The 26,486-nt window shown below is 36.1% G+C and overlaps 1 protein-coding gene across 2 annotated transcripts; it reads left to right on the forward strand.

Annotated features, from left to right (window-relative positions):
* The first annotated feature begins 24,740 nt into the window (after positions 1 to 24,740).
* On the forward strand, positions 24,741 to 26,086 carry LOC105392878 (3-oxoacyl-[acyl-carrier-protein] reductase FabG). 2 transcript variants are annotated; one of them, XM_038108720.2, is made up of 2 exons: positions 24,741 to 24,852; positions 25,188 to 26,086. In XM_038108720.2, exon 2 carries the CDS (start codon positions 25,229 to 25,231, stop codon positions 25,997 to 25,999), a length of 771 nt encoding a protein of 256 aa, XP_037964648.1. In that variant the 5' UTR covers positions 24,741 to 24,852; positions 25,188 to 25,228; the 3' UTR covers positions 26,000 to 26,086. The 2 variants fall into 2 exon arrangements, with proteins under 2 accessions (XP_037964648.1, XP_011562864.2); XM_011564562.3 differs by having other exon boundaries at positions 24,845 to 24,961.
* Positions 26,087 to 26,486: the final 400 nt, after the last annotated feature.

Consider the following 26,486-nt stretch of genomic DNA (forward strand, 5'->3'; position numbering starts at 1 on the left):
AATTACATTTTAGTGAGGTAGAGTGACCCCGCAGGACTTTGGGAGGTCACTCTCTAAATCAACGAACGAACAAATGAGAATTGACGGAGCATTTCAGCTCTTCTGTTATTGAAATAAATAAGTAATGATTAACATTATTAATTAATTTGAGACCACTGATTAACTGGAGCAATTATCTTTTTACTTGTCTGTAACATATAAGTGAAAACTTGTAATTGGCTATCTGTAACTATTTTAAAATTCTTATGTAAAATAAATTAGCTGTAAGTTTTCCTATAATAAAAAATAAATAAAATAAAAATAAATAAATTATCACGCAAACGGCAACCTAAATACAAAGAGATAGAGTGGTTAGTGCTGCAGTTTTGGTTTTTCCTAAGCTTCGGAACGCTTCAAATGAAGTGTGATAGCACATGTCCATCCGCCATTTCCATACTGTTTCATTATCTGCGCGCGCTATACCAACAACTACACAATAAAGCTGACGAACACACGAAACAATGCTGTAAACAAACTACAGATTAGGCGAGGGCACACAGCGCGGGTGCGACTAACACCGTCCGGTCACCGTCCGGTCACCGGACGGACCGCAAATATATGGAGAGACGGATAAAAGTAGAACCATCCGGATCCGGAGATAGAAACCCGATTTTTCGCTCGATATTGTTGGCACGTTCACCTAGAGTCGGCCGAATGAAAATAAAAGCTACGTACCGTTATAAGTATGGAAGAGTTTCCTATTCGGAATACTAAAATAGTATTTCTAGTGTACTTTTTACTAATTTTTTTTTTTCAAGCTGCTCACCGTATTTAATTTTACTAAGTATATGTATAAAACTGAATGTAGGTACATGACATGTATAGTATAAGTATAAATTTTACAAATAGAAATGTATTTACCGCGAGTCCACTTCGCCTTACTTTTTCCCGTGGGAATTTCAAGACGATAAATACGTAAGATTTATTTATTTATTTACTTAGAGACAAACAGTCATACATAATTTATCTGTAAACATAACTAGGTAGTATATTTTAGACCTACAGTCCCATAAATAAAGTATTTATCGTCTTGAAGATAAGTAGGGAATATTTCTATTAAGTTTCATCTAAGTATGTACGGTCAGCTGCATTAGTAGCTATACACTTCTGTACCTTGTCAAACTGACGAACCGTGTTTCAATAAATAAATAGGCGGTTTCAGATTGGCAAGGCAAAAAGTGTATAGCTATATACTTATGCAGCTGACTGTACGTTCAGTATTTTTTGTGTGAAATAGTAACAAGCCTATATGTATGTTAAGCATGTGTATGTGTAATATGTGTATGTGTATACACATTCTTCATATTACACCTTTATTATTTGAGTCAGTTATCCTTTTTATACAACCGGCAGCTTCCAATTAAATTAACAACTTTTAGGGTCTGTTTCACAATGTCTGGTTAGTGGCTACCTGACGGATAAAATACATGCTGTCACTCTCTGTTATTATTTTTTAGACAGTGACAGCATGTATTTTATCCGACAGGTAGCGACTAACCAGACATTGTGGAACAGGGGCTTAGCCTAAAATTAAACAGACTCACGTATTCCTAATACACGTTAGATATCACGTTTATGTACTTACGGAAGAAACTCTAGCTGCCTTTAAATATTTATCAAGCTCATTAAAAATGGACGAGCCGAGAGAAAATATGCGTTTACTTGAGACGAGTTATTTACTCGAAGATTTTGAATGAGAATCCGAACACGTAACGTCGGTACAGTACGACATAACCCGAAGGGGCTATTCCTTAGACAAGACATATAAGTATTAATATATAATTATTTTAGGTAAACATGTGAGTTTATAGATTTAGTTTGTAGGTACTTAGGTATATAATAACAAAATATAATTCTAATTATTTCTTTAGTACACTTGACCCCTCTTTGATCATAAATTAAATATCCTTCCACCCTAAGGCTGTCTTGAAAAAATCGCTTTAAGCTATAAGGCCGCCATTTTGTATATATGTGTTATGTATTTAAGTTATATAAGTTTATTTTATGTGTGTGTACAAATAAAATATATTCTATCTATCTATTCTATATATATTGGCTATTCCCATGCAAAGGCTGAGTAGGTTGTTTAGGTGTGATTCATCAAAATGTATAAATAAATAGTTTTACTGGACAAATACATCTATCATCACTTTAGTAAAATATAAAATACAAGCTAACGTGAACTAAATCTTTGCCCATTTTACTTTAAATTTTTGTTAGTAGAAACTTTGTGCTCGTCCGCACTGTAGCCACTTGAAGAAGCAAACACGTTTAATATTTAAACAAGTTTTTAATGAAGACGTAAAGTCGACTACTTTGTATTTAGCTTCACTGTTTAATAAACTACCCTTCTACATTACACAGGCACGAGCAGATTCGACCCAAATTAAACTTCTAGGTACTCTAGTTATGAAACCTAGTTCGCATCAATAACATAAAGGGAAAACAGTATTATTTTGCGACTTTGTTGGTTTGTCGTCGACACGATAAAAAGAGGAAGAAGGGTAAACAGTTGTATTAGAGCGGTGGCAGCTCAGTCGAGCGCCCGCTTCTCAAACCAGAGATGCGAGTTCAAATCCCGACTCCGACATGTACCAAGGCATTCTGTGGAATTATGTACAATGTATACTGTCACTAACCACTAGGTACATCATCAAGTACAAATACGCAATATTTCAGTGATGACATACGATACATTATATTCGCCAGCCTAATTAGGCTGTCACTGTGTGGCCTGGGGGACACAGTGATAGCCGGTATGACAAAATAACGACAGAACCAATGATTATGTTCAAAGCCCACCCGACTCAAAATCATACACTTGCAAGCAATTAAAAAGTTCCAGTGATAAGCACCAAATTACTCCTGTACTGGATAAAAATTGCTTTACAAATTTTACAATACAATACAGCTAATGTAGGACACAAACATTATTATGTAGATCGAAAGGAAAAAACAGTTTTTTTTCAGAGTACCAATGTTTGCGTTTGAAAAATATGCGTTCAATCAGTTATCGGAGGTATTATATTTGAACAATCTTATCACTATTCTTGAAATTAAGTTACTACCCTACTTACATATTAAACGCAGCTTCTGATATTATGCTCTACCTTTACTTATACCTAGCTAATACTAGCTAGGAATTAAGATTAGTTAGTACGTATTGTTACCGTGTCTATTTATCTTCATACTACTTGTCTAGTGGCCTTTGTTGTGCTGAGACATATGACAGTGCAGTATGAAAGGAGATAAGGAGGAAAAGTAAAACAAAGAGCAACCCATTTATAATGAAAGTGTGGCTTGTATTAGAAAGTGTGGACTAACATAACCTAAGCAACGTTAAAAACCCCCCGACTTTTAAAACTAGGTGCCAATTTCTCCATTCTCGGTTAGAGCATAACCAGGGAGTAGTGGTTGAGTTTTGACACATCTGTCAAGAATTTTATATGTAGATGACGTATGTTGATGAACCAATTCTTGGTCGGTTAGATAACCGACTATGGAGAAATTGGCACTAAAAGTCGCAAAACACTCGGGGTAACATTACCCATGACCCAAAAAATAAAACGGATCTAAAATCAATTTAGCCGTTTGGAAGCTATGGTACCACAGAAAAACACAATAAACAGACATACGTACATAATAGTCGACAAATTTACACTATTCCTGCTTTTACATACACCTATCTAGTTATGCAATTTACTTAGTTATGTTTATTAGATGAAAGATAACTTTGCCCAAGTTATTAATGTTATAATTGTAATTTTATTACCAAAACATCTGCTGAAATTTCAGTAACAAAAACAAAGTATTGTTTTCAAGTGCTCACACACTCACCACATGTGCTGATTAATTCCGGTACGTGATCATGTTGCCAATTTAACATTATATTATACATATTTTATAGCCTAGCAAACAGGCACCACTTCTATCCCACTAACGTAAAAACTATAAGTTACAGATCACCAAGGTTTTTTAGTTTTGTAGTGCATAATGTATATTTATTTATTTATTTATATTTAACACTTTAATGTACACATATAAGCAAAACAATATAAAGAAGATACAACATTTTAAAAACACATAGGACGTATACAATGTCGGGCTCATTGCCAAAAAGCAATTTCTTCCAGCCAACCTACGACTTGGTGAAAGAGAAGATGGAAAGTTAAATCTTTTAACTAATTTAAAGTTGGTACAAATTTACTTTCTTTAGAATCGCTAGGTCCCATTTATTTTTTATATTACAACTCTATCTACCTACCTACATGTGTAACAACTCTCGTATGGTCGACGTCATAGATTTCATCGTTAAGTTTTAGTTTTTTCCCAAAAAAGCCGTTGAAAACCTCAATCAATTGGCAGAGCTAATCCAGCGGGAGCACGGAGACAAAGCTTGTTGATAAATGATGATCCCCTAAGGGTTACTCTTGCTTGACAAACATGAACTCACGAGAGCTGTGACGCAACTGATACGTTTCACTACGAGATAAAGTCGTCGTTAGCGCAGTTGAGCTCGGAAATTTAGTTTTTCGTGAACTAGAGTGACCTCCTGGTCCCCGGAGTGGCCGGGACAGGCGGCGGCTGATACCGCAGCCGCCACAATATTTACATACTACGGGATTCCCGGACCAACAAGGATGTTGTTAGGGTTTGGAGAAGGTAGAGACAGATACATAAAATACTATGTACGTACCTTACATACTCTACTCTCTCTATTACCTGGTCCGTGTGATATTATAAATTTAAAGCGTGCCAATAGTGAGTATAGATACATGCATGGTGTACAAATAATTATTTTGGTGGAAGAATGCTTTGTAAACAAATACCCAAATTATATAATGAATTATCGGTAAGTATAAAATGAGAAAAAATTATCTTTATTTAAAACATTATTAATAAATATTTACTTAAAACTTATTATGATACTTAAAACTTATTATGATTGAGAGTGGTGCCTTCCTTGCACTGCTCACTTGACACAGTCAATATATTGTTTATTTTGTTAATTTTTAAATAATAGCTTAATTAAAATGTCACCGTTTACCCACAGTCAAACCAAAAATATTGGTTTTGTGGGAATTCTTCTGTACCCTATGTATCACTGCAATGATTATAAATAAATAAATAAATAATAATGACATGCTCCCGTTTTTACGGGAAACACTTTCCTCAGACAGGAAACCAACATAAATGCACATTATTTTTCAATCATACACTTTAATTTAATTTAATTATTAAAATTTAACCCATTTAAAAAAAACTATGTTCGTTAAGTAAACCTATATTTTCATTGTCTGTTTGGTATCCATACCTAATCTATTTCTGAGAGTGGTTTTGTAAGAAATATAGAAATAGGCAATAGGATGACTACTCCATAACGTCCAAAATTTATCACAACTCTATGTGTTGTAGCAACAAGACGCCGGGCGGTTCATTTACATAAGCTCTGGATCGTCAAATTGAATCAGGATCTTATTCCTGTTTCGTAACGTTTGATTAGGATCATCGCCTCTTCATCAGCCAACAGACGGCCTTCGCTGGACATTGCCCGGCCGCAATTGAGTAAATCTACCTAAGAATCAACTTGAGTGGTGCTCAATTCAGCTGTATGTCATATAACGTATGTTTATCAGACCGTCTAGTGCGGGTTTTGCTATTTATGAAAATGAAAAAAGTTTACGTTTCTCCTGTCATACTGCATACATTATGTGTCAAAAGTTTCATGATAGTTTCCATTAGAGGCGTCACTTATTATGTGAGAAAACCTAAACTTTTATAGTTTTCGACAAACTATCAAAACTGTACTTGTACTAGATCCCCTGTTGTAAAAATCGTAGATACACTAGCTTGCAATGAAAAAGTTCCAGCAGCCTTAATAGTTTCTGTGTTCAAGCTTCGTTGTGATTGCAGTAAATTTTCATTAGGCATTTCTGGTATGGCTTTTTTTAAGAGCACCTACCACACTAATGCCTATGGTCTAAGGTTGGACTTATTCTATTGAATCATTGAATCATATTATCTTTATATTATATTTTATCTTATCTAATGTACCCTTTAATTACTTAAAATTCGGCCTCGTTCCAATATCTATATAAGTTTACGATCAGTTTACATTATTAGTTATAATAACAAACCCAGTAGCTAGAAATCCAGTGAGTTGTAATTTAATTGTGTGAAAGTTATTTGAAAACCGCCCAATCAGATAACTCAATCCGGGGCAAAGCCGCACCGAGTGGGTACTACAGTTATCTCATTTCAGGTGTATGTAACTATAAAGTCATGACATATAACATATCGATAATATTTAATATAATATATTCATATACTATAATACGGTCTTTAAAAGTTAGTTCTGATCCACTTTCGTTTTCAGGACTTTATATAGTTGGACTACAGTCAATTACACAAACGAAAATGTTGCATTACCCTGTATTAATCTGAATGAAAGTACACCGATAAAAATATAATTATTATAGAAGCTGAAGGGAGGCCAAAAGTACAGTTGAAGATAGACAGAAGTGGCGGACGTTAGTGGAGACCCTCAGCAAATCTAGGGTGGCATAGCCAACCACAACACACTGGTATAATTCAAAGGTATAAATATAAACCTACTTATCCGGCAAGTTTAGTGCATTGTACTCATTCAACGGCGATACGGCTCGCGACCTATCACGTGTGTTGGTACCAATGTACATCGAAAAAGCGGGTGCTCTGACAACCCCTTCGGGGATTACAGTCGTGAGCATATGTACCTAATTATGTGTATGTATAAATATAAAGGAATATTTCATAATAACTCCTATATAATAATGTAAGTATCAGCGACTGCTATCACTGCACTGTTCATTGCAAGCCACAAACAGAAGTTGGCTGTAGTTTACATGAGTGCGAGCTACAGTGGTGAGACAAGCGAACCCGGGATTATCTTGTGACTAGTGCGTCGTTATAACTAGTGCGAGATATTTGAAACTAGCTTAAATTGCCTTTACCTTAATCTAGGTATTATACAGAGTGCTTATAGATAGCATCAGGTAATCGTCCACTGCTGGACATAGCGGTTTTCTGCAATCTTCCTCATCCAGCCACTACCGAATAAGTACATAATGTAAGGTATTAATTGCTCGTTCGTGGTCTCCACTAGTGACCACAAATTTTACTGACTAATGATAAATTACACTCACGGGCAATGAAAACGTTCCACTGAGAAAAACACCAAATAACTCCTAAACGGAAAAGGCTTGCTTAATGACGCCTTCTACAACATTTATGTACATTTTACAGAAAATCAGGGGTATTACCAACTAAAAAAATATCATTTTGTTATATTTTTAAATTAAATGTTAGAAAAAATTGGGGTTGTTTGATGTCGGCATTTTGAGAGTGGAACTTTTTCATTGTCCGTGAGTGTATTAATAAATTTAATACAGCTCCATCTATTATTCTGAAAATAAATTAAATTCTTCCACTTTCAATCTCTTTGCACTGAGGGTGGACATGAAAATACCTACCTTATTTACCAATCTCCTCGATGATGGTACTTAATAATAAAGCGTTAATTGTAAAACAAAATAGTACCTACTTATATTATAAAAAATTGGCCGAAGGAGGCACAGGATCGGGACCGGTGGTCAATTTATAAGGAGGCCTTTGCCCAGCAGTGGGACACCAACCAGGCTACATAAAAAAAAATATATATATAAAAAATATATAAACTTAGCACAAATATTTTTCACCGACACGCTACGAACTACGAACAAGAATTTACTTACATAGTGTCATTATTTAACCCTACGTAGGTATATTTACCCTTTTCTCGAGAATTCCCGTGAACCTTGATCTTTGCGACATCCTGTTTAATTATCGCGGCTCGGGAAGTCACAGATCCGCCTGAATGACGCCATTCAGGACATCCTGTAAACGACCCCCTATTTTCGTACTATGTATTACGTAAGTAGGTACTGGAGGGTAAGTCTATACTGAAAACGAACGGACGAGAGCTGTCGTGCAATCGGCACGTTTAGTGCCAATTTCTCCATAGTCGGTTATCTAACCGACAGGGATTGATTTATAAATTAAACGTCATCTCCATATAAAATTCATGACAGATGTGTCAAAAGTCATCCACTACTCCCTGGTTATGCTCTAATCGACTTTGGAGAAATTGGCACTTAATATACGAGATAGGTAGTATCGTGGCCCGCGTAGTAAGGCTCCGAAACTTAGTGTTTCGTTATAGTATAGAGTGACCCCTGCAGGTATAGTTATATTAAAGGTACATATTATGTCTGAGCGTACCCTAAATTCCAGTTATTGTTGATTGTAATATTGAAACCGTTTCATCGAGTCAAAATGATTGACTATTGTGTATTGCAAAAAAAACTTTATAAATAAAAATAACTTGGAGTTGGAATGCAGAGGCTAGAGTTTCACTTGTCGAAGCTCATGTATTACGCATGGCACCCCCTTGAACCCCTGAAAAAGTTACAAATAATGATAAATTGTTAGTCGCTAAGTAAGTACATTCCGCTATCTTTTCATCCACACGAAAATCTTGAATGTATCTCACAATGCAGCCTTTTTGTGAACAATTGTCAAGTTCTTTTAATATTTTTCAAGAAACTGCAAAGATCGTGTCTCTTAGCAGTTTGCTGAGCTTGTTATCTTATTGACCGCAAGTTCACAAACTCGACATGCGCTTATCTCAGTAGTTTTTCTTGGGAGAAAATCGGTTTTATTCTCTTTCATTTCGAAAAGTATTCTAGTGACAAGGTTATTGTTCACAATGGACAGAGTTGTTGTTTGATTTTATTTCTTACAGAATTATGTTACGACTATGTAGGTAAATAATTTAATTTTAAATTTTTGGAAAAATATTTTACTGTTTGATGATTCTTCGTATGGAAGAATGGAAGTCCAATACTCTATCGGCTTCCAGAAATTCCATGGACAAATAGGGGCCAGCGTCCATATTTTTGTTACACAAACGTAATTAATACTAACTACATAATAAAAACGAGAAGACTTGTTTATCTGATGTCGCTATTCTTGCCTTACCAATTATCTAGCCGTGGCTTATAGCTGTGGTAAATTTTAAGTTCTTCAGCCCCTAATTCGAGGTGAATCCCACAGGTAACAGCTAGTACTGCGGTTGCACCAGAGTTGCAAGTACACCAGATCTTCCTAAATTGACTAATATAGAACCTGAAACATATGAAGACGCTCAAAAAAAAATAAGTTATTTCGATAAGGGCATAAATGTATTATTTCAAAATATGCAGAGTATAGGTAACAAATTAGATATTCTAGATGCTTTCTTATTAGACTCACCATATCATATTGTTTCTCTATCAGAACTCTGGTATAATCAAGAGTACATAAACACACTCCAACTATCAGGATACACTGTAGCATCAAGTTTTTGCCGAAAAGAACGCGAAGGAGGAGGAGTATGCGTAATTGTTAAAGATAATTTAGAATTTATACAGAGAAATGATCTTGTTAAAATGTCAGTAGAGTTTATTATAGAAATTAGTGCAATAGAGATACCAGAACTGAATTTAATTTTAGTAAGTTTATATAGAGCAGACCGTCATATTAATGTATTTTATGAACAATTAACTAAATTATTGAATACGATCATACGTAAAGACAAATACAAAAACATAATTATTGGAGGCGACTTTAACATAGATGTTTTAGAAAAAAACAAACAATCAAGAGACTTTCTAAATTTCATGAAAAGCTTCAACCTTAAACAACTAATTACACAACCAACTCGAGTTACAAGCACAACATCAACGTGTATAGACCTAATATTCACCAACTATGAGGAAAACATATCTGGAGTAATCGACTATGGTTTTTCAGACCATAAGGCAACAAATATTAAAATATGTAAAGACCAACTTCCACACTTTATAAATAAACCAAAAATAATTTACAGAAGACTTTTTTCAGATAAAAATATTTCATGTTTTGAAAATAAATTAAAAGAACTTCAATGGGACGAAGTTATTAATACATCTAAATCTACAAACGAAAACTACAACTCTTTCAACAATACAATACAAGAAATACTAAATATTACCATACCTATACAAAGGGTTAAAATAAAAACAAAAAAACAAAAAACCTGGTTAACTACTGGACTTAAAAAATCATGTGCACACAAAAGAGCACTAAAAATTATTTTAAATGAAACCAATAATCCCATTATTAGGAAATATTACAACTCTTATTCCAAAATATTAAAGAAAACAGTAAAAAAATCGAAACGACTAGAATATATAAAACAAATGAATAAATCCGATAACAAAACTAAAACGATGTGGAAGATAATAAATGAAAAAAGCAAAAGAAAAACTAGGAAGGATATAAAAAATTTGAAAATTAGAATACACAACCAATTAAACGAATGTCCCGAAACAATTGCAAATACCTTTAATGAATTCTTCGCAACTATTGGTAAACCTAATGACGGCGAACCCGAGGCTCGCGGCCGGCCAGTAGTAGAGCCTACTACTCAAACTATGTTTCTTCAACCGGTAACTATGGATGAAATATATAAAATTATAAAAGATCTTAAAAATAAACACAGCTATGGCCTAGACGATATTCCTCCAGTACTTCTAAAAAAATGCGCAAAACAACTTATATATCCACTATTTGTTCTAATAAATCAAAGCTTCGAATCAGGCGAATTTCCTGATTTATTGAAAATATCACTAGTAAAACCCGTACACAAAAAAGAAGACCAAACTATACTTAACCATTACAGACCCATAGCTATGTTACCTACCTTTTCAAAAGTTTATGAAAAAGCCATGTCAAATAGACTCTATCAATTTATAGAAAAATACCAAATCTTAGATGATTGCCAAAATGGCTTCAGACAATGTAGATCTACCACACTTGCAGTTTATAAATATATACAAAAAGCACTAACATACATAAACGATAAAAAATATGCTCTTGGAATACTACTGGACATGACAAAAGCATACGATAGAGTTTCATACAAAATCCTTATGGAAAAACTCTATGACTCAGGTATTCGCGGCCCAACATATAAATGGTTTCAATCATATTTAGAAAACAGGAAACAAATTGTACAAATAGAATATTTCAACAAAACTACAAACGAAATTAAAGTAATAAAATCTCAGGAGATACAGCTTACAGGTTCCATTCCACAAGGCAGCGTACTTGGTTGCGTATTGTTCCTCATTTACATCAACGATCTTCCCAAATGTTTAAATAGTCAGTCAGCAACATCTGTCCTATTCGCCGATGATGTATCTATCCTTATTGAATGTGATGAAAATGATCATCACGAAAACAAATTAAAAGCTTGTTTCGAGACAGTGGAGCATTGGTTAGAGGACCACAATTTAAACGTAAATTATAATAAAACTAAAATTATCCAATTTCGATCACACCAGAAACACCCATTAGATATTAAACTCCAAATAAAAAATAGTAACATACAAGAAACAAATACATTTTGCTTACTCGGAATAAATATTGACACTCACCTAAACTGGAAAAACCACATCGAAAAAGTAAAATCTAAATTATCACAGTTTCTTTATGCTTTTTATGTAATAGAACGTACAACAGACACCCCTACGGCACTGTCGGCGTACTATGCGTACGCATACTCCTGCCTTAGATATGGAATCATGCTTTGGGGAAACAGCGTAGACGCAGACCAAGTTTTTATCATGCAGAAAAAAATTATCCGAATACTAGCACACATAAAAAACCAGGAAAGCTGCAAACCATACTTCATAAAAATGAAAATTCTCACACTTCCTTGTCTATATATATATGATATTAGTATTTTTGTATTTAAGAACAAAGAAAAATTTCTCCAAACTAAAGACACACACAGCATAAACACCAGAAATAAAAATAAACTTTACCTTCCACCATCTAGAATAAAGATGTTAAATGAAAGTCCACATTACATGGCAGTAAAAATATTTAATAATCTACCTACAAATATAACATCAAAAACGAATATAAAAGTCTTTTGCAAAAGTCTCAAACATTACTTATTGGATAAGTGCTTTTGGGTGAATTTCCCGCGGCCAAAAATTGCGTGGCATCAATGAAATCGGTACTAAAGAACCAAGTTATAATTTTCTAATATTTTTTTCCGGTTAAGTGAAATAGTTATCTATGTGTAGCACTAAATATTTTATAAATAGGATTAATGGATATTTTTAAAAAAAATATTAAACCCCCAAATCTTTCATTGCCGTGTCTGTCCCCACGTTACCACGTTTTGTATTATTCTTCATTGATGAAAAAATATTGAGTATTGATAGTTAAACTTAGTTTCATTTGATACATTAATAGTTAAAGTATTGTCACGGAATACATTTATTGAAATATATAAAGAATATAACGAACGGTAAGTGAAAATTCATGTGTCCCAAAACTTCTGTTCATTGCCGTGCCCTAAACGTGATCAAGGCTATTGTTTTACCTATGAACTTGGGTGCCCCCCTCAGTGCGCTTATCGTTTCTTACAAGTGTCGCCTAACTGCTCGACGTGGAAGGAGGTACATCGGTGCCCGCGTTTTTGCGCTATAGTGAAAATCAGTAAAAATTTTGGGGACTGGACATTTTTTCTTTCATTGCCGTGGATAGATATAACTTCTATAAAATTAAGTTTGTCTTCTAGAGTAAGCATTCAAAAGAAAGCTTTTTGAAAATATTTACCTTATAAAGTGTTTATTTCTTAGAATAGTTAATACTTTTTTAGTTATTTATATTTAATGCCTTGATTTTCATCGCCATGCTTTCATTTTCGTGGCTTCCGTGGCCAATATTTGCTATGGCAATGAAAAAAAAGCCACGGCAATGAAAAAAATTTCATTGCCATGTCTTGTAAAATAATTTGTATTCATTGCCGTGGTTATGTTATTCATTTCCGTGGCCAGGTTATTCATTTCCGTGACTTATGTTTTCATCGCCGTGGTATGTATGATTAGGCAAAGTAACATATCTTTTACCTGTAATACAGGTAATACCGATCACTGACATTACCTACAGAACTAGTCAAATTACCTCTTTTTGCAGTGCGTTAAAACGGGTGCGTATCGCGATGTATAAAAACGAAATATATAATATTACATTAATAATAACAATCACAACATAATTATAATGAACGTTATGTATAAATAAGACCGAAGGTAGCTCAGTCGGGTAAGCGCCCGCTTCCCACTCCAATAATGCGGGTGCGAATTCTGGCGCTGACATGTACCAATGTGTTCCTTTGAATTTAAATACAATGTATACCATCGCTCTTACGGTGAAGGAAAACATCGTGAAGAACCCTGCATATCTACCTATAGATTTAGCACATCTAGATAATATGTGAACCCACCAACTCGCTGTGGACCAGCGTGGTGGGAAATGGTCCAAGCTTAGAAAGGCAGCAGCTTAGACCTTGGGGATATGCACATTGCACAAAGGTCCCATTCGAGAGAGCCAGGTGCAGGTACTTACACCTCCCACAGGTAGTAGAATAGAATATAATAGAATATACATCTCTGCAGGAACTCATCTGGATGCTAAGTGGCCTTAATGCTGCTTGAGTGTAGACCTCCGTATGAACTTGGGCAAGACAAAAGTCATGTAGAATGTTCACATAAAACCGGAGCCGGTGATCGTTCGTGAGACAACTATCGAAGTTGTGCAATAATATGACTACCTGAGGCAGACTATTCGGCTAGGCATAAGCAACTTCGACAAGGAGGCTGAAAGGCGCATCCAACAGTCTTCAACCATTGCACCCTGCCAGTTATGACATATGGTGCAGAGGGTTCTACCTTTTTTGGCCTAAGATTTATTTGCCTAATCTCGTATTGCATAGTAACGTTTGGTCAAAGTCTCGTTTCGCCGAAAATTGTATGGCATAAATCTCGTTTAGTAAAAAGTTATTTCGCATAATCTTATTTAGCCTAATAACGGTATGGTCAAATCTCAAATAGGCTAACAATACTATGGCATAGCTTATAAAAACTACTAATATTCATTTGGCTTTAACTTTGACGAAGCGTCTCCCTATATAGCGCAAACTGGTGCCTTGCATTAGGTATTTAATTTTCCGCTATGTGGGTAACGTTTCGCTGCGCTCCGCTTTGCTTTCGACGAACATGTGCACCTAACATGCTCCTCCTCGCTTTGCTCGTCGTCGCACCTACCTTTAGGTTTCGATCCCATCGGGTTTAATGGCGATTGTAATAATTATAATGGTCATTCACTTTCGATATTTTGATCATTCAATATCGTGATTTTCGGGATGTAGGAGAAAAATACCACAATTTGTACATTTTTTAAAACATACTGAATATAGTAAGATAATATTAGGAGAAACAAGATTATACCAATACGAACCATTTGAGCAAACGAGACTTAGATGTTTCAAGTTTGTGCCAAAAGAGTTTTAGACGAAACGAGTCTTATGCCAAGTGATGATTCTACCAAAAAAGTTTAGACCTTACGAGTTATGCGAAATGAGTTTAGGATAATAAGGATTAGGCGAGATGAGGGGAACCCGGTGCAGAGACCTGGACACACTGATGGTGGGACTGGTCCACCGACTTAAAGTCACTCAGCGTGCTATGGAGAGAGCTATGCTTGGGGTTTCTCTAATGGATGGTATCAGAAAAGAAGTTATACGTCAGAGGACTAAGGTTACCAGCCGGTAGTGGCTGGATTCGGAAGACCGAGGACCGAGTGTTGTGGCGCTTCTTGGGAGAGGCCTATGTCCAGCATTGGATGATTATAGGCTGATGATGACAACATGTACATTTCATTTTATTATACCAATTAAAATATACTATGATTTAGCATAAAGTTCATAAAATATTCTATCATATCACATAATGTGTGTTAAATTACACAACACCATCAAAACCTCTAGCACCACAACCTAAAGATAGGTGCGATAACGAGAAAAGCGAGGAGGAGCGGTTAAGTGCACATGTTCAGCAAAAGCGAAGCAGGGCTACATGGGGAGACGCTCTATGTTTAGGTTTTGGTGCAAGGAGTTTTCACTGCGTTATTATTATTGGCGCTATGTAGGGAGACGCTTAGCTGACCAACATGTGCACCTAACCGCACACGCCTATGTTTATATTTTGGTGCTAGGTGTTTTGCCGGTGTTGTGTAATTCAGCACAGATAATATATGTCATATTATAGTATATTTTATGAATTTTACATAAAATGAACAGTATACATATTGGGTATTATACCTTATAAATAAAAATATAGATGTTATAGGTAAGGTTTATTATATGTTGTAAACGTTATTAGTGTGAAATGAAACATTTTGTTTTATACGTCGCAATACGGACCCCACAATGCTACTTAGAGAATTCCATACTATATTCTAATTTTTTATACATACTGTCGTTCTTTCTTTCGTTCCAATATCTATCCAAATATTTCTGCCATACATGCCTGTCTAAGTTTGCGTTTCCCTCACAGTCTTTTTTAAAAATTGCAGTGGATTGATTCTTTCATTTCCATTGTATACAGTTCTTTCATTGCCGTGGAAGTTTGTTTCATTGCCGTGGGCCTTTGTTTCATTGCCGTGGACGCTTGTTTCATTGCCGTGAATGCATGTTTCATCGCCGTGGCACGAAATTTTTAATCATCCGTATCTTGTTAAGTTTTTAACTTATCTGCTACCCATTTAGTAAGAACACTAACATTAACAAAAACTTTAATAAAAGCGTTTTTCTAATATAAAAAACCTTAAGATAAAAAAGTCCACGGAAATTAAGATTTTTTAGGACTTGTTGAAATCCACCCTTTTATTCCATTAAAGAATTTATGAACCTAAAAATTGCTCAGAAATATGATGTTCTGATCTAAATAAATACTTTGTTATTGTTAGGTTAGTTAATTATAAGCTTAATATTATTGATTTAAGAGTTATGAATAAGAACCTAGTATTATTGTGAAATTGGTTCCTACTAGCTTTAAGGGAATTTGCAGTGCCCACTATGGGTATCAAGTTGTAAGTACTATATTATTTTAAGATCATTAATGTACACTTGATGGCAATAAAATATTTGATTTGAAATATTTGATTTGATTTGATTTGCTATACAGGTTCGTCATTGACGTAGATACACATAACTATTTCGCGATTCGTCATAAATACCGCGCTGTGATTGGTGGAACGCGCATTTAACGAGTTTATCGACGAAGATAACGAACCCGTGTAGCGTGAGTTCCACTAAACACACCCGACAAACTCGGACTTCTCTAAGCATAATCATTGTATTTGACTTGCCGGTTCCCGTTGTGCACCAAACTGAGTCAAACAGAATAACTTATCTTTATCAGGTCACTTAACTAGTTGGGAAGAACATACAGTCGACTCCATGAGTTGATGTAGCCGCTTTCTTGGTGTAAATAAATAAATACTTTACATAAACCATTATACGCCTCGAGTTCGTGACGTTATAACCTGAAAACCAGCGATGTGGGCTTGAGGTTTCTACAGGACATAGTAAACTTTTACCTTTTTCAGGCCCAGGCCCAGAGTACGTCGCACATTAGGTATATGTTTGTATAAAGTGCAGTTGATACGTCACTCGGGGAGGCTCCTTTTGTGCATAGTTTTCCTGCGAAAGAAACACATCCATAACGACAAACTTTCTAATATTACTAATATGCTTTAGAAATGATATAGAAATTAGGATGCTTTAGTAAAGTGAAATGTAACCTCGACTGTACCTACTGTTCAACTATTATCCTGGAACACTATTCAGGGTAGTCAAGCGATCCAAAAATTATAGAAATAACCTGGCTATCAAGGTCCGTATCTAAATACCAGGAAATAGCGACCATACTATCGTCGTGCCACGTATTTCTATAAAAACTCATAGAACCCTGTGTCTCCACACGGCGATATTATTGCTTATAGGTTGAGTGTGGCGAAAAGTTAAGTCAATTCTATTCTATTCTCTGTGGGGGTGCAAGCACCTGGCTCTCTCGAGTGGAACCGTTGTGCATAGTTATTCTTATTGGAAGTTCTAGGTTGATGAACAATAATTTTCTTCGGATGGTGCCGCCAATTTATTTTGACGGGGTTTATGTACCCTATAGTGATACGGTCAGGAATCTTGGCGTTATTTTTGACAAGTTTCTGACATGGAGTCCTCAGCTGGAGGCGGTTAGCCGGAGGATGTTTGCTTCCGGGGGATCACTTCGAAGACTACGCAATTTCCTTCCTACCTCCACCAAAATTGCTTTAGCTCAATCACTCCTTCTTCCCGTTCTTGACTACGCCGATGCCAGCTATCTTGATCTCACTGAGGAGCAACTTAACAAGCTTGAGCGTCTTCAAAATTATTGCATACGATTCATATTTGGCTTAAGAAAATATGACCATGTATCTGTATTCCGACAAAAACTCAAGTGGCTCCCAATTCGTCTTCGACGGAATACTCACATACTTTCACTACTTTATTCGGTACTGTTCAATCCTTGCTCCCCAACATACCTTAAGGAGCGTTTTGAGTTGAGATGCTCCACACACAGCCGCTCACTACGTTCATCTCATAACTTTCGCCTTCATGTTCCCTCTTGCACCACGGTGTTTTATGAGGGTTCCTTCACTTTTCAGGCTGTTAAATTATGGAACGATCTGCCCATGGAAATCAGACTCGCACCCTCTCTACCATCCTTCAAAAACAAGCTCAGACAGAAGGGCTAGTACGGGACGCATTTAAGACGTGACAAGAGTTTTGCATCGCGCTCACTCACATCGCGCAACCTCAAGAGCAAGCGCGACGGAGAACTTTTGTCACGTCTTAATAGCGCTCTGTGCTACATGGCTAGCATTACTTAAATTTAGCTTATCCAGATTAGAATAAACCAGCATAATATATATATATATATATATATAGATATTTATTTATGTATGTATTGTATTATTACATATAAGGTCTAGGTATATAATTATTAATAGCTATGTAGGTTTAAAGTATTTATATATGTTCATAATATATTTAAGTATTATTGTATGTAGGTATTTACACATTGTTCATAGTAATTATGTTGTATTTTCTCTTGTCTTGTCACACGTTACCCCTTTCTTTATACTTTATATTTCCTTTTAATGTGGTTGTCTGGAAGAGATTACTTTTAGTAATAAGGCCGCCAATTGTACCATTTTTCTTTTCTATGTTTGTGATACTATTTCGTTTTGTGTGCAATAAAGTGTATTTTATCTTTTATCTTTATCTTTATATCCCCAAGGTCTAAACTACCTTCCTAAGCTTGAACCATTTCCCACCACGCTGGTCCACTGCAGGTTGGTGGGTTCACATATCTAGATGTGCAAAATCTAGATAAGCAGGTTTCCTCACGATGTTTTCCTTCACCGTAAGAGCGATGGTTGGTACCTACATGTCAGCGCCGGGATTCGAACCCGCATCTCTGGTGTCAGAAAAGTTAAGTCGTCGCGAGTAGCTCTGAATAAGACTTCCCGTGCAGAGTTTTGTGCTAGCAAGTTCCAAGTTTGTGGTCGAGTAATTAACTTGACAGCGACTGCAAGTTGCACTAGAGTGCTATAAGATAGTTACACTCTCGCACCAACTTACACGGTGATTCTAGTTTAGTGTTAAAGCGCTTGATTAGGGTTTACGAAGTCGGTACAGCGCTCTGAGTGTACCTAAGCTTTGATAATTGTGTGAAACGGAAATTATTGCGGCCGATTTCCTGCTTCAGTTGCTGAGCTTTAGGCTGCGTTCCCAGTAGGCGACTTGATTGCTGTCGTGAGTACTGTTGCCACTGTAATTTACTAGGAGATCTCTCTCTAAATAAACTTACAGACGAACGAAATTGACATGCAATCGGCACGCTTATAATAATACAAGGAAATAGAGTTTTCTTTTGCTGCGCCATTACCTCCCAATATTACCAAATATTCTTGAATGCAGCCTGCTCCAACTAATCAACCATTAACTAAAAATTCATTTCACATTGAAAAGAATGCATAAGCTTAAGCGAAATACAAAATAGAGATGATGTCAACATCGCAGCGCTAACGGGGTCGTAATTTGTCATTAAACTGCGCATAAAAAAGTTTATCACGGACATTTTCGAACATCGTCATAAAAGTGCAGGATTATAACCGCGCTTAATCGTAGGAGACGTTAATGATCTGTTATATCGACGAGGATCTGGAAAACATCCTGTCAGCACCCGCTACATGGGCTCGTTATCGACGTCGATGAGCTCGTTTAATAACGCATTACACCAGTCACAGCGCTTTATTTATGGCGAATCGCGATATACCTAGTGACATTTATCTTTGTCGATAACGAATTCGTGTAGCGGCAGTAGAATTTCTGAAGTTATTAACGACACGTGCAATTGCAACTATATGTGGAGCGGATTATTTTCAGTTTGCTTTCCGAAGGGACGATTCGAATTACCCAACGTGCTTAGGGTACTATCGTACTGAGCAATTTTCACTGTGGGATCAACACCAATCACGAAAAAAAACCAGCTATTTCATAGTAAAGTTTAACATCTACCTACTCAACCAAATTGTACAGAAAGCATTTTTTTAGTGTGCCGTCGGGAACCACAATTAAAATTGCACCATATAAGATACTACCAGAACCACATAAGCTTTTAACCTCCCTTAAATATAAAAATAAAGTTAAAAGAGTTTTTCCTACAATCATTAGAAAATAATTAGCACCCTGTATATGTCGTCAATGTGATAAATTTTACAATGTCGGTAGTTTCTTTAGTGTGATCGCCCGTCCTGCAAGTGTAATTAAAAACCACTCTTATTACTATTCTATCAAGAGCTATGAAGAAATGAATAGTGTTATCTGCCGGCCGGCACGGTCTCGCTCGCTGTATTTTTTTGTGATCGTATGTTAATGTGCTAGAATATTTTTGCTTATATGGCTTATACCTACTTATATTGTATGACTACGTTAATCATTACTTAAAAATAACTTGTATGGTAGATTAAAATCGCATCACACACAAACCTTTGAAGGCTTATGTGGTGTTGTATACTGTTAATTATATGTACCAATATGTGTTTGTTAATAAATAAATAAATAAAATAAATAAATAAATAAATAAATAAACAAAGTAAATCTACGTTTTATGCAATGCAACATTTTTTGCTGTAATCAGTCTTACGTTAACTTTCTCGACCTTCCGACTACTGTTTTGTTATTCACTGAATAAATTTATGTAAATTCAGTTTCTTGGCAGCGGCGTTTTTATAGATTAACGATAGCTAGTTGCGTTTTTGTTTTCCTGGTAGTTAATTACAGTTCGAGTTACAGTAATAAACACTGAATTTCATGCTGGTATTATTTCAGCATTTCGTGCCAATAGTAGGTATCTGTAGAGTGAGAGCAGCGTTGTTAATTATATAGTACCTAGAACATATCTAGGTAAATAGCTTTATCATGCTGTAGTTACTTATTTCTAGTTTTACCCCCTTATTCATAGAAAAGTATCACGACGTTTACATTCACAGCTATTTAACTGTTTTGTCCCTCTTTGAGAAAGAACAATTTGACAGAGACGGACCAAACAGATCAACAGCTAGAACGTTCTGTAGCTTTTCTATGAATATAATAGGTACCAATGTCCAATACTACAAGTAGCTCCTACGTAATTTACATGATGTCATAATGAAATATAAAAAAATACAATGGTAGGTAATATACAATCAGACACCCGGGATTTATAAATAAAATTGTTTTCCATTTCAATATTTTATCTCCTTGAGGCAATAATGAACGAAGCGAAGCCACGTCCAGCCCAGATATTCATATTTCTACCAGGATCGCATCGCATTATAAGAGGTGCTCAAGATGTGGCTTGAGCAGTTTAATTAATTTAATCATGGTATTGCTCTGTATTGTCTTAAGAGCGGACTTTGTCAGCGCAGCGTCGAGAGTTCGAAACAGAACAATGAGATTTTTTAATTATTTTGGAAAATTGTCTGTTGGCCCATTTTCAGGAATAAATATACGATTTTACTTCATGGATCATGGATAACTTAAAAAATCTTCTAAAGAAACGTTACGGCAAGTTTATAGCGAAGTCTCAAGTGGCATAGGTTTAGAGAGCAATTGCTAAATTCAGGTTCACTATCTTTATCCGCCCAGATTTCTGTAGTCTTCTTCTTCTTCTTAAGTCCTTTAACTCCTAGTGGAACATATAGGGCCACAACTACAGATTTACATATCTGACGATCAGAGGCAACAGCCACAACTTCTGGCCAGTTCATGTTGATCGACTTGATCTCCTGGGCTAATTTCTGTAGCCTACCCGTATGTAATTATTTTATTTATTTTATTTTATTTTAAAGCAGTATCAAACAGGTTGTTAACAATACATGTCACAAATTAATAAACATGACTAACTTACTTAACTAATTAACATCCCACAATAGCAGATACTGACAACATGTCTTGTTAGTTGCTTACATAGTATGATACATATAAGTACAAAAGTTAAGAATTTAAGGTTGAAATAGTTATACTTAAATTAAAGTTTAAATTATTTGTTTTAGTGTTACAAAAGTACTTACTTAGTTTAGTAAAATTTATTACTAACCAACAGTTTCCATATAAAGCTCAGGTTCATATAATTTTGGATAAGTATAAAATATAATATAAACTAGTGAAAGGAAGAATAAATTAGTGATCGCAATATAGTTTTATTACTAACAAATATGTCTAAATTTGGTTCACGAATGGTTAATTCGTTATACTGCCTACAAATGCGAGCAATTGGAGAGTTCGAATCTCTGTTTGTTCTACGTGCCTTAATATGAAATGTCTTGTATACTCTACCCGCTCTTGGTGCTTTTGTGACAAAGTTTATGTAAATTTCAGACAAAAGTGACGTATGAAGACTTCCATGGATTATTTTATGTAGAGTCAAAATATCTGTAGCGCAGCGTCTATTCTTTAACGAATCTAATCCAAAATGAAGTAGTCTACTTTCATATGAAGGTAACTTGTATTTAAGACCAAAACGGAAGGATAATATTCTTAAGAATGTTCTCTGAATGCGTTCCAAGAGGTTAATGTGGACCATATAAAACGGGTTCCAGATTATACTGCCGATTAGCGTAGCCACTGTTATGAGAAGAAGAAAATAGGAGTTTTTTTTTTATGTAAACGAGTTGCTACTAGATTTAAAGAACATTAAACATTAAATTGATTGCTTCACAATGAGCTACAATGTTGACTTCCATCGACCCGTCAGTTAAGTAGTTACTGCACAATTTTATGCACAAAACTTAATTTTACAATGGAGTATAATGAACCATGAAACTGAAAACGGAACTCGAGTTGAGTGCCAGCGATTATAGAGAAGGTCTAGTGTTATGAGTTTAACGTGTCTGTAGTATTACAAAGTCGGTACTTCGATAAATACCAGGTACCTTTTTCGGCTTCTTCAAGATCAAAAGCACTGTAGAACCAGACACAAACACACAATCCGAAAATGGGCCACTGAAGTACACTTTCATAACCTCCAAGCTTGCCAGGTGGGTTTAATATAGAGCTTTTCCATCTGAAATACAGGAAAAACTCTGTTATTTCCTAGTTCAGATATGCATTTTAAACTACCTTTAGCATTAAGAGTTGACCTATTATTGTAAATCACATTTAGCATTAAGTATTTTCTGAATAAATATTCTATTCTATTCTATAAAACAAATACTTAATTAACAACCAACCACAATTACTTGCTCCGGTCAGGGTTCGAATTTCGGGATCTTTGACACAGCAGTCAAAGTCACTAATAACTGGTCTATAAAATGGTGGTTGTATCAGTGATTATGAAACTTTTCTAGTACTTATATAATATAATTTAGCTAATCGTACTATTAACGTAGATCATAATGATAATAGTCGGAGATTATAACGCGACTTTTAATTGCAATTTTACAAAAATCTACGAAATTTATAACATTAGCACCCTTGGCCAAGGTAAAAACGGGGGAATGGAGGGGGCATACTTATGTCAATTTTCCATCGGGAAACTGGTTTTGTATAGGTATTCTGACTGAATAGAAAAGCACATTTTTTTTCTAATGCTAACCAATAATTATTTAATTACATACTATGGTTGGTTCTATGTCATATGTTCCTTGGTCTACTTACCCCAGGAAGAACGTCTGATCTAACTGTATCGTCTCTATACCGACTATATTAAGCGGCGCGATAGTATTATAATATGAAGGTAGAGAGCTAGTTACCTGCTACTGGTATGTGGAACGTAATCATCCTAAATAGTAATACGATTACCTACTGCATGTAGATGGTATTCAATCATTTCTGCATTAGGACGCCTATCTATCGGTTTACGATGTTCACCAAGGTAGAATAGTCAACATCAAATCAATTCTTCACATTTAAAAATCGTAATCCCACTGGACTGACAACCTTAGGCCTACCTTACCTACTTTACCTAGTGGATAGAGGCTAGATAAAGAAAGCCGAGGATAGAGTGTTGCGGCGCTCTTTGCGAGAGGCCTAAAGGGCCGTCTATATAGGTCTCCACAGGGGAGGAAATCTCGACGATACTATCGCCGTATAACGCATTCCTATAAACTCTCATAGAAGGTCTCCACACGGTTATATTTAGATATATAGCAGAGTGGTTGATTGCGTTGAAATGTATAAGTAACTATAATCGTCGCGATTGTCTCGCCTGTGGAGACCGCCCGCCCCTATGTCTAGCAGGGGACGATTATGGGCTGACAATGATGTTTTGAAAAGTATTTTTCTAAGAAAATCTATTCTTGCATTAACACCATTTACCAAACATTTCAGATAAGGCGATATCGGATCCTCATAAAGTTCTTTGAAAACTGTTTATGGAGCTCGTAAAATAAGATATATCGTTCGCTACATTATGTCGCAGATAGGGAAATTACCCCTTTGACGAGAATTTGGGATCACATGAGTGCATTCGCTCTTAATTCGTAAGGTATTAGTGTCATATTTGATATGTTTCGCCCATTGTTAATTTGGGCATTCAATATATTCGATACTTACCACTTTGGTAGAACAGACATTTTTAGTAGAATTAGTTAATTAATTTAAGCTTTAAAAGTTACCAATTTGAAACTGATGACAAATAATATATACCGATACGTGGACACTTACCTTTATGGAGGTAGGTATGGGCACTTAATGATATGGTTGTGACTCTAGGGAGACTTTGTGACGCTAAAGTCGCTAACTAATTACCTACTCATTTATACTGCCCTCTAATTATGGTACTGTCACACGTGTAGAATTACATACAGGGTTGCCCAAGAAGTTATGGTCCAAACAAAACAGGGTGATAACTAACTAACTAACTTTCAGTTCTTTAGGCCTTCTTCTGCACGAAAAGTTCAAAATTTATTTTGGGGTCGTTTAATTGTTGTCAGCATTTTGCAAGTGGAACTGTTTCTTTGCCCGTGAATTTATAAGTACACCTTATAAGTACCTACGTAGGTAACTATACAGCAAGGAGGGATGGCGGGGTGGCTATCTTGGGAAAATAAACTTAGATGTCTTATAAAGGATTTATTAAAACGTGTTATTAATATTTTAATAATGAATTGTAGGTATTATACTTAGTTAAACAGAATGCAGCGCTGCAGGTATAATTAAAGGTTGTATGTAACCTGCTTAATTAATTATTTCTATAGAACGACGCTCTAGGTTCTAGGTAGTCTAGGTCCTTTGAGTGCACAGTTCCGGACTACAGTCTACGCAGTAAGGTGGGTACTTTATCTACCCGCCTTATCAATTTTGAATCCTATTTTGAGTTAAATCCTTAAAGTAATTTAGTTTTAACATATTATTTTCATCTGCAAATGGGCTGTGCTGGTGAGAGTTTAAATAAAATTCTTACTAAATTTATCTAAGAACCAAATAAGCTCATTGACAAAATACCTATAAAGTAAAATAGGTACCTATAGGTTTCTAAACGTACTTACCTCACTATCTTGCATGAAAATGCTCCCTACATTTTATATCTAAGTAGATTTTTAATAATGAAATCCTCTCTATTCAAATAAAACCCTAACCATAACAGAAAATATTTTTTTTGCAGGCAGCATAAAAAAGGTACATTTCTCACCGCAAGAGTCCACCATGAGCTTCAAGGGCAAGGTGGTGATCGTGACGGGCGCGTCATCAGGCATCGGCGCCGCCACCGCGCGCCAGCTGGCTACTGCTGGAGCAGACCTGGTGGCCGTGGGCCGCAACCAGAACCACCTCAACCAGGTCGCCATGGACTGCGCGACCCTCGGCAAGATGCCCCTCCTCGTCGTCGCTGACCTCACCAAAAAGGACGACGTCAAACGCGTCATCGACAACACCATCAATCAATACGGGAAACTTGATGTGCTCATAAACTGCGCTGGCTTCGGATCCCTCGCCTACTTCGACACTGAAGACGCTATGAAAGACTTCGACCGCACCATGGATTTAAACCTTCGCGCTGTCGTCAACTTGACCCACGCCGCTGAACCCCATCTAGCGGCGACTAAAGGCAACGTGGTGAACGTGTCTAGCGTGGCTGCTATTAACAACATGGCCGCTGAATGGCCGAACCTATGGTCCTACTGCGTGGCCAAGGCTGGGGTAGACCAGTTCACTAGATGCATCGCTTGGGTGCTCGCGCCGAAAGAGATACGGGTTAACAGCGTCAACCCAGGGCCTGTCAGGACAAGGTTTTTGGAGAATGTCGGCTGTAAGGACATCGAGCAGCAGTGCTTGGAGAAGCTGGCTGGCCACACGGTGCTGAACAGAGTGTCAGAGGCTGAGGAGGTGGCTGATGTCATAGTGTTTCTGGCCAGTGACAAAGCCAAGGGTGTGACTGGCGCCAGCTGGTTGGTCGATAACGGATATGATCTGTGTTGATCTGCTGATTGGCATATATAAAGATAATCTCTGCTTTTCACATTGTTAAAATGTAGTTTCTAGATTAAAACAGATTTTGTTCAGTAATTTCTTATAAGGCTTATTATTTTCGAAGCGATTAATGAAGGGCGACTAGTTAAGTATGACTTCGATATGGCAATTAATAGCAACAGTAGGATAGCGGTGGGGTTGGTAGATGTACCGAATACCCTGTAAGTATAAAACATGCTTCTACATGTTATGTATCTTGTTAAAAACGGCTAGCGAGCGGGGCACTATGCCGCACGAGGCACGAGGCTACAATGATTTACCTAAAAAGCAATCATAGCCGCCAGCACTAGATTAAAAAGGAATTGCAATTTAACTCTTCGTACAAAATTAATATTCGTTTGTAGCACAGATTACGCGGGCCCAGAAAAGAGCAGTTTTTTGGTAGACTTTTAATAAATTTCAAGCTGAAGTAGGGATTTAATTTCGCGCTGTCACA

Source organism: Plutella xylostella, chromosome 17 (genome assembly GCF_932276165.1).
Source record: "Plutella xylostella chromosome 17, ilPluXylo3.1, whole genome shotgun sequence".
Lineage (NCBI taxonomy): Eukaryota > Metazoa > Arthropoda > Insecta > Lepidoptera > Plutellidae > Plutella > Plutella xylostella.